Source organism: Ricinus communis, chromosome 10, assembly GCF_019578655.1.
Source record: "Ricinus communis isolate WT05 ecotype wild-type chromosome 10, ASM1957865v1, whole genome shotgun sequence".
Classification (NCBI taxonomy): domain Eukaryota; kingdom Viridiplantae; phylum Streptophyta; class Magnoliopsida; order Malpighiales; family Euphorbiaceae; genus Ricinus; species Ricinus communis.
In genome coordinates, this window is record NC_063265.1 from 7909809 (window position 1) to 7926683 (window position 16875).

General features: G+C 30.9%; 2 protein-coding genes across 3 annotated transcripts; both read right to left on the reverse strand.

Annotated features, from left to right (window-relative positions):
• Window positions 1-227: 227 nt before the first annotated feature.
• On the reverse strand, window positions 228-6234 carry LOC8283033 (2,3-bisphosphoglycerate-independent phosphoglycerate mutase-like). Of its 2 annotated transcripts, none has more exons than XM_015719710.3 (10): window positions 5994-6234; window positions 5677-5855; window positions 5404-5531; window positions 4591-4741; window positions 4273-4476; window positions 2407-2831; window positions 1859-2051; window positions 1686-1781; window positions 1011-1166; window positions 228-657 (listed from the first exon to the last, which is right to left on the reverse strand). In XM_015719710.3, exons 2-10 carry the CDS (start codon window positions 5839-5841, stop codon window positions 493-495), a joined length of 1683 nt encoding a protein of 560 aa, XP_015575196.1. In that variant the 5' UTR covers window positions 5842-5855; window positions 5994-6234; the 3' UTR covers window positions 228-492. The 2 variants fall into 2 exon arrangements, with proteins under 2 accessions (XP_015575196.1, XP_002519975.1); XM_002519929.4 differs by having other exon boundaries at window positions 5677-5888; window positions 5994-6226.
• A 6364-nt stretch (window positions 6235-12598) lies between these two features.
• Window positions 12599-13946, reverse strand: LOC8283034 (protein LURP-one-related 8). Its single transcript, XM_002519930.4, has 2 exons — window positions 13576-13946; window positions 12599-13447 (listed from the first exon to the last, which is right to left on the reverse strand). Exons 1-2 carry the CDS (start codon window positions 13837-13839, stop codon window positions 13064-13066), a joined length of 648 nt encoding a protein of 215 aa, XP_002519976.1. The 5' UTR covers window positions 13840-13946; the 3' UTR covers window positions 12599-13063.
• Between the last annotated feature and the right edge of the window lie 2929 nt (window positions 13947-16875).

The window sequence follows — 16875 nt, forward strand, 5'->3', positions numbered from 1 at the left end:
TATAAAACTATAAAGAAGTTTGAGCGTATATGTAAAATTGTTGGCATAGACTTCAAATAGTTATAATTCTATTGGCTCATATATTCACAACTTTAACTGTTGCTTGTAAATACTTGGCCCATTGCATTAGTTGAAGGAAGGATCGTGAAACAACGGGATATAGAACACTTTTTTCCCTTCAGCTTCAAACCAGTTAAAAAATTGAAGGCGAAGTGAACAAGAATAAGTGATTCAAAAGGGCCAATTCAGATAAATAGCAAAAGTACATTTAAAATACAGTTTTCCAGTAAACTTTCGATCATAAACAGATGGATATCCAGATCCATGATAGGATTAAAAAGAAAAAAACCCGGCCGAGGATGATTAAAATAACTTATTTAACAAGATAACTTGCTGTGTATCACTGGCTTCCGCATTGCACAGTTTCTAATCAAAATTTATGCAAACCTAAACTTTTTTATAACTTTTTTGGGTTTCTCCCTCCTGTCAATCCTAGTTATCAACAGCCTCAATGAGTGTAGGCTCATAATCACTAGGAGCCTCAAATCCATGAAGATTCATCACAGTTGCAGCCACATTGGCAAGTCCGCCAGTAGGAATATCGCTGCGGAACCTCACTCCAGGTGTCAATCCAGGACCTCCTATGGCAATAGGCACCTGCACAAGAAGAATAATCCAGATTTGAGTGGACAGATCAACCGGCACAGCAAGATGGAGAAATTTAAATATAGTCCAAGTGTCTCAAGACTGTATTACTGAACGGCAACGGCTTATCCAAACCATGACAAGCTAACAACCGAGCAATCTCACTACATGATTTCTTCTCTTTCTTTTGCAGCGTTTCAGCCTACTTAAATTTCTAAGAGATTTGCTACAGCATTAGGCTCTTCCTCGTTCAGTTTTTATATAATCAATCTCTCCCCATCAGTCATCACACTTAAGCCATCAGAGTTTAGAAACTACATTAATGATTGCTCAATATTGTCTAGCTACGAGTTCAGTGCACTTACAGGCTGCAGAGTGTGAGATGTGAGAATCTGAATCTTGCCACTCTTATCAGCCATAGGTTTCCCAGACTTGTCCCTCTTTACCATGTCTTCTGCATTGCCGTGATCTGCAGTAACAACATATATTCCACCGACTTGCTCTATAGCATCAATGATCATCTGTAATTAGTAAATAGTTCCAGTCAGCAGAAAGGCAGTAAATAACAAAATCTGTCTACTTCCATAGCATTACAGTAGCAGCTATGTCGAGTGATACTTCCACAATTATCAAATACCCACAGTTTCAACCTAACATATCCTTCAGCCAAATTCTTACATCCAACATAGCAAAATATACTAGTAATATGTTCTAAAATTAGCAGTCTAGGACCAATTAGCATTTAAATTACTTTAAAATACCAGCTATTCCACCAAAAAAGGTGCAAGTTCCTCATGAGAAATCACCCCTAAAAGTTACCCATCGGGAAGAGGGAGCCTGAGACATTATCTACCCATGTCATGTTTCCCATATAACAGATGAGATGTGGGACCATAACATGCAAATCTACATTGGAAAACAAAGAAACAACAGTACAGGTTTGCATTTAGCAACAGAAGCATATACCATCGACTAACATCCAATTTGGGAAACTAAACTCTGAAACCCTGGAATTTAGAATTAATAAAATTTAGGTTTACCTTCACAGCTTCGTCAGCAGCCTTGCAAGCCACAACTGTGGCTTCAACATCTCCTGTATGTCCAACCATGTCACCATTTGGTATGTTAACACGAACCTAAACCAGCATCGAAAAGTACAGATTACTGACTAGTTCCTGTATAATATTTTGCACAAGACAGATGCAATAAATACCTGCTGGAATTTGCCACTGAGGATAGCATCCCTTGCCTTCTCTGCAATCTCTATTGCCTTCATCTTTGGCTGGACATTGAATGTAATTCCCACATCACTAGGTATTTCGACATATTCCTCCATTTCTGGGTTGAAATAACCAGAGCGATTTCCGTTCCAAAAGAAAGTGACGTGACCAAATTTGACAGTCTCACTGTTGAATAAATTAATGCATAGGTTAAAATAAATCCAAGGTGGCCCAGACTCATGCAGGAAAATGAATTTTGAAGCCAACCATGCTCGCACAGATTAAAAATCAAGTTGAATAAGCAAAAGTAACAAGTTCCTAAAAACATTTTAAGCGATGGCTATTTCTCACTAAACCATTACAATATAGTACTGGGGCATGCTGGCATGGCGGGTACAGATATGCAGTCCCAACAGCTGTTAAAATAACAAAGGAGATATAACATAGAAGGAAGCAAAACATATTGTTTTCTCTTTTGAGAAAAAATAAAGAGCACTGTGGCATGTTATTATAAATTAAGATACAGCCAGTGCTCACTGACCTGCAAGCAAACGTATGAACACCATTATGCACTAAATATTCACCAGATGTTCTTTCTATCTCTGGAGGAGATACGAGGTAATGGCTTGGAAGCTTGAGCTCGCCATCATACTGAAGCATTCCAGCATAATGGATCTTAGGGAATCGAACTCTATCAAATGTGTCAAAATTTTCGTATTCAAGCGCCTTAGCAAGCATAACCATACGATCTGCACGAAAATTGATCGTGACAACAGCATCGCCATCCACAATTGGGCCTACGGGCTTCCCGTTCTCATCAACAATGACAAAAGGGGGTAAGTACTGGTCATTGGCTTTGGGCTCTTCCCTTAGTTTCTTGATGGCTTCAACAGCACTCTTAAACTTGTATGGGGCTTCACCAAGAACCTGAGCGTCCCATCCTCTTTTCACAACATTCCAGTCATTCTGCAAGAGACAACAGGTATAATTTACATAAACATGGGCAAGATGTTGCTTAAGGTTATTAAACTTACCTTTTTTGAATTAGAGTAAGTGGAATGTCTACAAAATTGTATAATAAAAAGATAAATCTTCACAAATTATATTAACTTCCATTCAAATAACAACTATTACTCAAAACAAGCTTATTTCCAGTTTTTATAGTATTATTAGGATAAGAATTAACTGTATTTAGAAGTAATTTTTCTGTCACTATATAATTAGTTTGAGAAGAATTTTGCCCACTAGCAATTCTAGAATTTAATATTTTGTATATTTAAAATTCAATAGTTGGAAAGATGGTACAAAAACAAATTAGCAATAGCTGCAACCAAACATTTTTATGAATGTTGACTGATACATAATAGAAAAATGGTTCATACCTATAATACATGAACACAATGTAAGATATTTACACATATCATTATTCCATCTTGGTAGCAGTAACTAACTATTCACTTAGATACTATTCACGTAAATAGTATAAAACTAGAGTGCAAAACAGCCGCAACGCTGTGGAGGCATGATACAGCTCACAAGCCTCAAAGTGTTACGAGCATAAAATTTTACATGGTACAATGGTAAAATTATATTAATTTTACAATGGTAAAATGGTCTTTTAAGCCCTTGAACTTTTTTAGTTTTATTCTATTGAGCCCTTTAATTTTTATTTCATTTCATCAAGTCCTTATACTTTTACTTTTGCTTTCATTAAGGATTAATAATCCTTAACCAAAGCAAAACCAAAAGTACAATGGCTAAAAAGAACAAACCAAAGTCTCATGATATATGTATAAAAAGTACTTAATAAAACCAAAAATGAAAATGCAAGGGCCCAATAAAACAAAATAAAAAATTCAAGGGCTCAATAGAGTATAACAAAAATTTTCAGGGGCTTAATAATAGAGTTTGCCTTTTACAACCAATAAAATTGATTTCAAACATTCCTTGATTTTAAGTTTGTATGCATTATTTGAATTGATCGCACCATTCTAACTCATAAGTAGTAAATTTAAACATGTAAACTGAAATTTTTTGACGATGATGCTAAATTGATAATACCAAAGAATACAGACCAACATCCACAACAGCAGGAAGCAGGAAAAGAGCTGATTAACATTATTGTGGCTATTTCCTAATCCCACATGCCCTTTCTCCTTTCATGATAAGCTTACCTACATGCCACTGTTTTCAGTTGTGTCCCAGTTTATCTGAATTTGACAGTGATATAAACAGTTGGCCATCTCCAAAGGAATACTATCTTACAAACCATTTTCAATTAGACCCTAGGTGTCACTTTTCTAATTCGGTAAAGTTGATAATGAAACTTAAACTCCATAGAACTCTACCAAGCAAAGGAAAAAAGAATAGTTGTGCAAACAAGATCCATTTAATCTAGACAAAGTACCTCATAACGATCCATTGTAACATACATGCGACCCCCACCAGATGCAACCTGTGCATCAACACCTTTCTCTCGCAAATTTTCCAGGTCTTTCTCAAGAGTTTCAGCAAAGCCAACACTTGTACCATCTATAACATCACGTCCATCAGTAAGAACATGAACTCGGATTCTTTTAGCACCATGTTCAGCAGCACCTTTTAGCAACAACTGGAAAATAAAATTAGAAAACAAGTGAGGAAGTTAATATCATCGTTCCAGAAACTAAAGCTCTGGCAGATATTTAAATAAATAAATAAGCAAGCCCTCAGCCACAAAACTCACCTGCAATTGATCCAGCCTGGAATGAACTCCACCGTCACTCAGTAACCCAATGAGATGCAAAGTGCCTTTGTCAAAACATTCCTTTACATACTTAAATCCCTCTCCTTCATAGATTTTTCCAGAGGCAAGAGCAAGATCAACAAGCTTTGCACTGCATTTAAAAGTACATATAAACTTCCCAAACTTGAAGCTAATTTAACAAAGACAGTGTTTATCAGTAAATAAACACCTAGAAGCCCACTCATGCAGTTTATAATTCATAAAATCTTAAGAACAACCAGCTATATAAGGAACTAATGACTGCCATATACAAACAGATAAGGATTCTATCATTGGAAGGACTAAACTAGTGCTCCTGAGACACTTCAAAAATTAAGAAGATAAAAAGAGAGAAAGCATGACTAGATTAGGCATTAGTGACCTAAGAGAAAAAAAAACAGTGAAGCCTTCATTTTTTGCGCAAGAAGAATGAAATTGCAAAATTTATCACGTAGAACGCTTATTTTCTAAGTTGAAGTCCAAACTTCAAAAAATATTATTAAAGTACATTATTTAGCCCCAGAAATACAAAGCAATTAACAAATAAAGCATTAGGCATTCTTGGTTTAAGTTTAACAATCATACTTCTTATAGAGAGACACATGTATTTAATATGCATTAGATTCGATCAAGGAAGCCATTGCTCAATGGTACAGTGAAACAGTTGGGCATAAGACCACAAGGTCCACAGTAAATCACTTTAGCATTTTACCGACGCAAAAATCAAATGATGAAAGAATAACTAATGGAAAATTATAGGGAATAGAGATAGACCCTTGAGCATAAATGCGTCCAGCACCGAGCGCGTTGTGACCAACTTCACTGTTGCCCATATCATCTTCAGTTGGAAGTCCCACCGCTGTTCCATGAGCTTTAATCAGCCTCCATCTCTCAGGTGCAGTCTATCAAATTACAGAAATGGTCAGAAAATAAACAATAAATAAATACCCCTACAAGTACGATTTTAATTGAAAAAAAATAGATCTAAAATATATACAGAAAATTGAGATCTCCAAATGATCTTAAATTTGATAAAATGGTAAGGACCTTTTTGAAGGAATCCATGGTGGGAGTCTCGGCAACGTGGATACAATTATACTGATCAGGTTTAGCCTCACCCCAACCATCCAAAACAACCATTGCTATTGTCTTTCCTTTTGGTAACTTTGGATGATCCGCCAATTTCCATGTAAATTCACCTGAGCTTCCCATCTCTCTTTCTTTCTCTATCAAATCGAACCAAACCGAAAAAGTTTTATCTACATATCAATTCAAATTCAATATGAACACTTGAAACACAAATCAAATTAAACCACATAAACAAGAAACGCAAAAGTCCAAAACTAATCGCATTATATCATTACCTGAAAATCGACTGGTGAAGACAAACAAAAGAGATTAAATCAGGGTTCTTGGGTTATGATAAATCGGGTTCTCTGCAAATCTACAGAGTGAGATAGAGCGAGTACATAGTAGGTTGCATGCGTTGGTTTATATGAGAATGTGTGGACCGTGGATATTGAAGTTCGAGATCAGAAATGAGCGGTTTCTCGCCGTTGGATTTAAATACCACTTGCTATTCGCTGCTTTTTGCCGTTGTTATTACTACTTTAGGGTTAAGGGTACACTTGGCTGTTTGGCTTTGAACCTTTTAATGTGTAACTGGTACACGTCGTGCTTCGACACGTGACATTTCTAGGAAAAAAAATAAGAAAAGTACTTATTCTCCCAAGGAAAGGAATATTCCGTTTTATGCGATGTCGTTTTTCATCCAGCCTGCTATGTAATATTATTTCCTAAATATATGATTAAACGAATAAATTTAACTTAATTAATAGTTAAGTGACATTTCTCTCATTTCACGTATAATTTTATAAGAAAATTCCTATTTACACAGATCAATTATAATTTTGAATCATATAAAAGATTATTTTAATCAAAAAAATAAAAATAAATAGATAAAGTTGGTTGGAGGAAGGGAGATGAAACCTTCGGTTGAGAAGTTAGGTACAAGAGAAAGAGTGTGTATCCAACTTTTTTTTAACACCAAACACATCTTTGTCTCCTGTACTCTCAATTTTCATTTTTATATATAAATGAATATTTCTATTATGTAATCACCATAAAATAATAATAATAATAATATTGTAGTGATTATTGCCTCTTTAATAAATTAAATTTAAGAAAATGGTAACAACGTTTATGTCTCTGTAGTTTAAATTTAAGAGAAATAATTAAGAGCAAGACGAGTTTCCTTTCCTTCTATTATAAATATGGCATATACAGTAATTGATAATGTTTCCTTTTCTTTTTAACCATTTGAGTCTAATTGGAATTTACCAGATTGAATTTGATAATCACTAAAGTTGTAAATATACTTTAGACTTTTAAGTTATAGATAGATACTATATTAAGTATTATAATAATAAAATAAAAAATTTACGTTAAATCGGATTAGATTCGTAAAAAATATTGGTTATAAAATAAAAATAAAATGTAAATTAATTCTATCTTTGTATTGTATTAATATTTTCTTTATGTTTCAAAATATTCAAGATAATAATATATATGGTCACAATAATAAAAATCGTGTTGTAAATTTATAAGAACAAGTTTTCTGTTCACGTGCGTTGCACATGAATATTAATAATTCGACTTGTATATATTATTTTTTTTGTGTAATTTTTTATATGTATTAATTTAAATATATAAAAATTTTACTTAAACTCATTATTATAACATATTTTAGAACTGTTTTAATTAATAATAAATATTAGATGAACAATATAATAATTAATAAAAAATATATCTACTTTAGATTGTTGTTTAATTGATATATTCATCAATCATATTAACAATTTTAAAAGTAAAATAGAAAAATATGATAAAAATACATAAATAAATACTTTTTACATGATAATTTATCTTTAATTATTAATTATACTTTGTCTATTTTTAAATTCCTTACTCAAGTTATTTTTAGTAGTTATTTTATCTTCTTTTTTATTTTATCTGTTTTGAAATTTTAAACAATTAATTAAAAAGTAAGATATATAATTCAAATAAAATTTAATATCTTAAGTATTTAGCTAAAAGTTTCTTGATTAATCACATCTTATGTCCTAAGGATGCTTCAAATTGCCTATAGACCAAGTTAATATTTAGTTACTTAAATAAAGTAAAAATCAATCATATGACAAAATTATGACACAAATATAGTCAAATATGAAAATAATCTCTAAAAAGTAATATATTTTTTATTTAATATTTTTATTAGTTAATTTAGTAAACTCTTAATAGAGTTAGAGTTTTATTAAAAGTTACCTATATAGTTATTATATATTATATGTTTGTTTAGTGAATATGTCTTATTCAACTTCAATATTCTTTTAAGTATATGAATTATAATACATTCATAAGTTAAACTTTCATAATTTTTTATGTACTAGAAATACCACACTTATAGTATAGTCTACATTTTATAAATAAGCTTTTTCTATTTTTTTTTTAGTTTTTTTATTTAATAATTTATTATCTATAATGTTAGATTTGTATTTTAATATATTTCTATATTATTTAATAATATTATTTGTTGTAGTTTTCTCTATTTCTCATTAAAAAAGCATATTCTATCAAAAAACCAATAACGGAAATGTTATCTTTAGTTGTTTTTATATTTCATTATTTCTTTTATCAAATTTAATGGTCTATTATATATAAAATATATTTTTATTTAATAAAAAATTATTTTATAATTATATTGAAAATTCTAATAGAGTTGGAATTTTAGAGTTAGGCTTATACTTGATGAATTATTAATAAATTTGATTAACAAATGACCAAATTAACTAGATTATACAATCGGTAAGGTTTCTCCAATAAATTTACATGTTATCTCTCTTTTATACTTATATATATATATTTGTTACATTTTAATAATAAAAAATGACACTTTTAATATTACATAATTACGTAGTATTTAATTAGATTAATTCATCTAAATATTTAGAACAACTATTAAATTTACAATTAAGGACTTTTTAATATTAAAAATTATAAATTTTTTAAATTACAAGGTCCATTGTTGACCATAATGCAAAAAAGATTAATTTTAGATGACAAACTTATATATTTAATATTACCTTTAATACTTTAGACATAAATTTATAAATTATATTTTTCTAAATTTATCCAAACTTATTACCTTTAATCTTTTGATTTTATTTTTTTCTATATAATTTTTGTTGTTCTCTATCTATCATTTTTTATATACTCATTTAATATTATTGTTGATTTTTTAATTACTATTTTATATAGTGTTTTAAACAATCAACTAAATAGATAAGTTTTAGTTGTTGTTGATTCAGTTAAATGGAGAATCTCGTGAGTATTTTTATTTGTGAGAAAAAGAAAGTCTAAATCTTTTTACTATTGTCTATCAATATTAATTAGAATTTAGTAATTTATAATGAGAGATTCAAACCATTAGACCTCTAATAATTTATAATTTATACTATAAATACTCAAAAGGCTATAACTTTTAGTTTTTTGTCTAGTATGTTAATGAATCAAAGATATTATTTCTTTTCTTTTATATTTAATTTATGAGTGGAAGTCGATAAATCATGCGTGTCTCATATTTATATATATTATTTTTCTATCACCAGATTTATAAAATCAGTTATAGACAATACTCAAATTTAATCAATGTAAAGATGTAATAAATTAATTTAAGATATGTACACAATTCTAACTTATAGATACAAATTGTTTTCTCAAAGAAAACGTATAGATACGAATGTATAGAATGTCTCATAAATATATTATTTAAAAATTATTTTCTACCAGTTGTATGGATATGAAAATAAAAACTCTTTCTATAAGATTTTTTTTTTTTATTTTGAAAATAATATAAAAATAAAGTTAAAATTCATATTTTATTATGACTGCACATTTAGTCGGTTCAAAGTTAATGTTTTTCTATAAAAAATTTGAATTTCCTTACAATAAATTTTTTTAAGTTAAATACTATTTCTAATTAATTGTAAATAGTATATTATATATATATATATATATATATATATATATATATATATAGTTTATTAATATAAATTATTATTTAATATATTTAAAAATATCTAATTACTACTTGTCCAAACTTCATTTATTAACGATGAAGAAGTTGAAGTAGTAATATAATGATTGCTACTTCAAAAACATTAACAACTTGTTATTCGCATGTATCTAAAACTCTTTGTTGTTTTTCTTTTAAACAGATTTTTGTTTATCTTTTTTCTAAAATTTTCAATTGTTAATTTTTCCTTTTTATTAGTAGATTTTTTATTTTTTTGTTTACAACATTTTAGTGTCATATCTCCATATAGATTTCATTCTTACACTATTATCATATATTATTATTTTATATTAATCATATTAAATTAGTATTAACCAAATTCATATTAAATAGGATACTAATCCTAATAAAAATATATTATTATTATTATTATCTTAAGTGTTATCGACTTTTGAAATTTATTTAATATTAAAATATTAATAGAGTTGGACTTTTAGAGTTAAATTTATCCAATTATCTAATTAATTAAATAATTAATAAAATATTTTTAGTAAATCTGTTTGTCCCTCTTTTTGCACATTTATTAACCAAATTCATATTAAATAGGATATTAATCCTAATAAAAATATTTTTATTATTGTTATCGACCTCTAAAATCTATATAATGTTAAAATACCAATAGAATTAGATCTCTAGAGGTAAACTTATCAAACAATTCAATTGCTCAATTAATTAATTAAGCAATTAATAAGATCATTTTAGTAAATATATTTGTCATATCTCTTTGCACATTTATATATGATACGATAAACAATATATATTAGCGTTCTCCATAGACAATAATATTTGTCTCTTGAACCAATAATTATTGTAGTGAGTCAGCGATGGTGGTTTAATAATAGTAATAATAATCGTTGAATTGCATTACCGAAGGAGGCATGCGCGCATGCTGCAGCAGAACACTAAAGAAAAGCAGTGACGATTATTAGTGTGTTCAATAATAAACAGTTGAGTCAATACGCATGACGAAAATGCACGAGCCTGAGCATAAGCAGGAGGGTGGTGGCTTAACGATTAGTGTGTTAATTTACAGGTTGAATTATGCTTTTCTTGTTCGGTTCTCTTCTCCCTAATTTTTACAAAGGAAGATAGCCCATCCTACCTAAATGTTGAGGGTGGGTTTTTATTGTCTTTTTTGGTCAACGTCTCAGGAAACATAATATACCCATTAGTCCCTTTCACTTTGCAATAGTTGAATTAGTCAAAATGTTTCGCTACAACATCCCAACTAAGCAAGCCTTTTCTTTGTTTCCAATTGTAATGGGCCACTTGCCAGTGTACCAAGATTTTGATCTAACATTTATAAAAATTATGAAAATAAGAAAACAAAAAGGTTGTGCCCGGTTTTATTGATTGGTGGATGGCAGTTGCAATGCTTCAACAGCTACAAGTGATAATTAAGCAAGAGGTTCGTCCAACAATTTGTACCTAACTATAGTGCATTGTTTTGGGAGCACAAGAGATAACATCAACATTATCTTGGGTCAAGGCCCAAAATATATCACCCCGGGCAGCTGGCCCATTTGATGTTTTCATTACACACGAAATTATATCTATTTTTTCACTTTTCCCCTCATTCTTTATTCTTCTTCACCGTTTTATATATTTAATTCAGAAATAGGGTTTTTATATTTTTCATTCGTTTTCAAATTAGATGATAACTTTTGCACAGTATATGTGTACATATAAAGGATAAAATAAAACAAAACGAGATCATTTTTAAGAAATGAATTTTTGCACGGCCCATTGGTCCAATCCAAAGATTACAGGCGGGGAAAGTAGTTGTTTTGGTCCATTTTGTCCGTCAAATTCACACCCTCAATTCCATCTAAAGCATGTCATAATTTGCAAAAAAAAAAAAAAAAAAAAAAATTAATATTTTAAAGCTTGATTTAAGGCCGATTGGGGTCATCAAAATTAGGTCAACATATTCATTCCACGAAATATTTCTCTGTTGCCTTCTCCTTAATAATGTTATTGTTTAACGTTTTGATACCATTAAAATATTGCAAGAGGCAGAAGTACACAAAAAAGGAGCAAAGTTGAGATACTAGCCATCATCTGAAGAAAGAAGATAGCATCAGTCATATGATGCAGCTATTTCAAATCATTAGATTTACCTGTGCATTTGGGTACCCGAGGTTAAACTCTAAAACAAGCATGATGGCTCCATATTACGAGAGTGGTTGTTTTTACAACCAGAGGAGGCGATAAACCAAGCAATTAGGAACGAGGGAAACCTATTTTATGGTGCAGTTGATCGTTATTCTTCCAGCTTAGCCTTAATGAAAGACATGTCTTACGAGGCGCAGGTCTGCGGCTGAATAAAAATGTTTATGAAGCTAACTCTTCAATAGTTATTGATAATTGCAATAAGCTTAATGAGGAGCCTTACTGGGTGAATCAAGCTATTTTGTATTTTGAATTTTCTTAACGGATGTGCAAACTGTACTTCTGATAGAATTAGTAAATCCTTCCAAAAAATTTAGAGGTCCATTGAAATCGTGATATATGGTTCCCTAGCAATCAATGATATTGCATCATTCTTGATCAAAAAAGTTACAGTAGCAGTCTAATAATTGAATATCTACTTGACATTATAATTGCTAAGAATATTCAATAAAATTTTAATGACATTAATTAGAAATATTAAAAAAATAAAAAGAAGAAGAAGAAATAAACGGCATCGTTATGTTAAATAGAATTGAAAGATATATGAATATTGTGTAAGCTCGCTTAACATTTTGACAATGTAAATTATAATATGTAGATCATTATAACAGTTCTTCCCACTGCAAGAACCATAACAAATTAAGATATAAGACCAAATAATAATTGTTATAATAATAACCAAGCTTTATTTGGCTATTCAACTTTCATTTATTTGTTCTGAATTTTCTACAAAGAGAAATTACCATTTCATTGAAAGTAATCACCACACTTGTACACCAGACCCCAGCCTTAGAAAGAAAAAAAAGAAAAAGAAACACCTTCAAAGTGAATTAAAAGAAGAAGAGGAAAAGGGAGTATTTGTTTTTGTTCTCGAATCATATATACAACTCCCATTGAAGCTTGGCTTTTTATTTAAAAGGAAAAAACCAAGCTCTAAAGTGACCCTAAAAGGTTTCAAAAAAAGGTGTATATATATATGTATATATATATGAAAAAAAAAAAAACGGGGATTTGCCATCGTCGGTGGTGGAGGCGGGAGCAGTGGCTGTAGGGTGCAGCAAGCCTGCAACTGATAGTTGACTAGTTCGTTTAATATGTATATAACACGAAAATTTTCATTTTAAGTGATTAGGTATGGAAGCGTCTAGAAGAACCAAACATCTGGTCAAGCAGGATGACAATTGCCATAGCAACTGACGTATCCATTTTTGGCCCTATGATAAGGCGGAAAACGTCGACACCGAAGGCTACACCGCCTACGGCCTCTTTTTGTTTGATCTCCGCCACTCTCCTGTGTTTGTCATCATACACCGCGCAGCTCCTTTGTGAGTACGATCCTTCTATTTCATACACAATATTCTTGCTATTACTAGTACTACCGCTGCTGCTGTTGCCGCTCACGTGAGCCAAACTCTTCGTGTTTAGAATTTTCACGTGCTTCCTCACGGAGAAAAGCGGATTTACCGCGGTTTCTCCATCGTAAACCAGCCAGTTATCCCCTAGGCTCAGCCTCTGCATACACACAAATGCACAAGCAAATGATTCAGTTGAAAGAATTAATAATTAAGTAATTAAATATAGAGTGAAGTCTTAGTCAGGCTGCTGGTAAATTGGAATTGCTACAAGACTATGATATATACCTTGCGGCGGATGGTGAGGAGAGGCTTGCCGTCAGCGTCCATGAGAACAATCTCACCATTAGCACCGGAGCCGGCCATGTAATTATCGACTCTAAAAACGAGATTACCAGAGCCATCATAAACCGTAAAGCCGTTGCAGTTGAAAAGCAAAGACTTCTTCCAAACGGTCAGCACAATCGCATCCGCCGTATCTAATGACGAAGATTTAAGCTTCTCCACCACGGGCGTAGATGCGGCAGCTATGTTTGGGTATACCTTAGTCATTCCGGGAACTCTAGACGGTACCGTTTCCAGGCTGGAGCAGAGAGAGAAATTGAGGTTGAAACTCCTTTTTCAGTTTAAGGCAAGTTGGTGTGTGTTTAAAAGTGGAGACGCTGTAGGGGAATATATATATGGAGAAAAAGTGGGCCCGAGAAAAAGGAAATTATACCTTAGGCAATACTAACAGACGCGCAATTGAGGCGCACGATAGTATAAGTTAGAAGCCAAGTGCGCCTCTCCGAACATGACGTCAAAGCTTTGAGATAAATACAAAACAGCTGTTAATTAAATACAAAATCTTCTCGTCGGTAAATTGACTATATATAAATACTATAATATTAATTGTATATTTTATTTTATTGTTGGAATAAGCACTTAAAATTATAAGTGTTTGAAATCAAAGAAATACTTTCAATTTGGTAAAATAATTTCTTATTTAATATTATAGTGAATGATTGGTCTTGTGCATTATTGCAAAATCCAGGGATACATAATTAAACTTATAAATGGAGATGCTAGATTTGATTTCTTTCTAATTACATAAATATATCAACATTGTATATAGTTATTTAGTTAATTAATTTACCAAGCTTTAACCGTACCAAATAGAATAATTAGATTAACTCTAATAATCAAGAGATAATGATGGGTAGGAAATTGATAAAGAATAAAATGATAAAATAAGAAACCTTGAGCCAATTTTAAATAAAGCAATCTCAAACTCTATCTTTACTTGTAAGGCAATATTTATATTATGAATTCTTGGTTTGCTCGCTTAAAATATTAAAAATCAAAAACTTATATAATCTTGTGGCTGAGGACCAATTTGTGGTGGAGGAGCAACCAGCTGTCCACTCTTTGCTTAGATATTTTCATGCTTCGACTTTTACAAGGTCTTTAATTAATCACTCACATTCTTAATTGAGATAATCCAATAATTAATTTTTTAATCAGTAAATATGTGATCATAAATTAATCGTATGTGATTGGGTAGGGCGGTTTATATGACTCCTCCGAAGCAATCGAGCCAAGTTCTCATGTTGGATGCTTCTGACTTTCTATTTTAATTATATTTTTGTTTGTTATATTATATGGTAAGATATATACACGCACGATCCATTCATTGGTATCATTTGAATATTATTAAAAAGCTACTCAGTAATAAGCATTTTGGTGTGGTGAGATTGCCTCCAATTTAATTGGTGAAACATTCCCTAGCCAATTTATTTATATATATATATATATATGTATGTAAAATTTAACTCGATAACCCATCAAAATCTGAAGTCAACATTAAGTGAGAGCCGAAATAATTTTTATATTAACCTAATTGCGACCAATCATATTATAATTAATACAGATGCAATGTTAAGCTGTTATTATATGTTTATTTCAAGAAATAGAAAATAAGGTGTGATATCAAACTAAAATTGGGAAACAATTTGCTACTACATGTTCTTATATTTCATAATTAGTAAAAGAAAAATTATATTTTCAATCATATAATTCATCCATATACATTAAAGAAAAAAAAAAAAAAAAGGAAATGTTAACATGGAAAATAAATCCATTTGATTTTTTAATTAAGACAATCACTGAAATGTACACATCAAATCAGCTTAGCTCGCATGTATACATTTTAATAAATTGAGGAATGGAGGAAAAATGAGGATTTTTGACCTATTAGATAAAAATTCAGAATATTGTAAGAATAAATATAGATTTTCTGTTTCCATCTTGAATAGGGAGATGATAGCCTCACAAAGGAAAACAGGTAAGCTAATAAATGACACCTGGCACAGTTAATATCGAAGATACAGATATGTTTAAATTTATTAATATATATAAAAAATAAAATCCAAAAGTCATAATCTAGAATGTTAATTTATAATTAAGAAGAATAGGAGGGAGGGGGCCTCCGGTTCAGTCCAAGGACCTTCAGCAATAGTGATATCATAGAGGCTATACAAAAATCAGAATAAAGAGGGTGGAAATTAATAAATAAAAGAAGGATCATTTTGATTCCAATTCATAAGCAATAAGGCAAGAAGGCAAAGACAAAAGTAATAGCTGCGGGCGTGGCGCTTATTACTACAAAAGAAACGAAGAAAATATTATAATTCATTTTCTTTGGGCGGTAGCCCCAGTCCTCACCACCCACCAAAGGAGGCTGACCAATGATCTTTACAAACACAGTGAAAGCCACTGTTTTTAGCACTGTATTAGCCATTTTGTACATCTACGTTACGTTCGGCTGTTGATAAGATTTTTGTGCTCCTACCTTTAGTCCTCAAGAACCTAATTCTATACTATTTTAGGAAAATCTTTTTCTATTTTTATTTTAAATTATTAGATAATTAATATATATTTATTAATGTTAAGGTCTAAAATATATAGATTACTGATTTTCATCTATTTTACACATGAAACGTCGTTCATTTGCAGAAAAGATTGAATGGTCTATAAATTATTTAAGAAAGTTAAAAGAGAAGGAACGAGAGTTAACAAGAAAAGAGTGGACAGAGGCGTTGAAAAATGAAGGAAGGGGAGGTGGAGAGATGGCTCATGTTGAAAATGACACCCACCTTTAATACCTTTTTTCCTTAGTGGAATATATGCATATATTGGAAGTGGAAAGAGACCCATTCTTATTCCTTTTGATAATATCCCACCACCACCACATCACAGCCCGAGTCCTCCTCCTCCATGGAAATTAAGAAAAGAAAAGGATGGATTCCCATTTCCAAATTTTCCTATAGTTACCAACTCACAATCAAACAAGCAACGCCTTTATCTTCTCTATGAGCCTCTAGTTTCTTTCCATCTTTTTCCTCCAAATTATATTAATAATGATGCTTATAATTGGTATTTGGGGGCTCCTTAATCTACTTTTTAAGTATCTTTTCTAAATTTCTCCTTTTTTGTCCGAGTAAAGTTAGTATAAAACGCATGTAGTACAAAACACATGCGCTTGGTAGCAGGCTTAAGCTGGAACAGTGATTATTGATTATAATCAATTTTGGTGGATTCTACTTTAGA

Excerpts from the sequence above, each read along its gene's own strand:
- LOC8283033 (XM_015719710.3), bottom strand. The coding sequence starts at position 5,841 with ATGGGAAGCTCAGGTGAATTTACATGGAAATTGGCGGATCATCCAAAG. Across the intron at positions 2,832-4,272 it reads TTACAATGGATCGTTATGAG|AATGACTGGAATGTTGTGAA; the intron begins GTACTTTGTCTA and ends TGTCTCTTGCAG. Across the intron at positions 1,167-1,685 it reads CTGCTGACGAAGCTGTGAAG|ATGATCATTGATGCTATAGA; the intron begins GTAAACCTAAAT and ends TACTAATTACAG.
- LOC8283034 (XM_002519930.4), bottom strand. The coding sequence starts at position 13,839 with ATGACTAAGGTATACCCAAACATAGCTGCCGCATCTACGCCCGTGGTG. Across the intron at positions 13,448-13,575 it reads TCCTCACCATCCGCCGCAAG|AGGCTGAGCCTAGGGGATAA; the intron begins GTATATATCATA and ends GTGTGTATGCAG.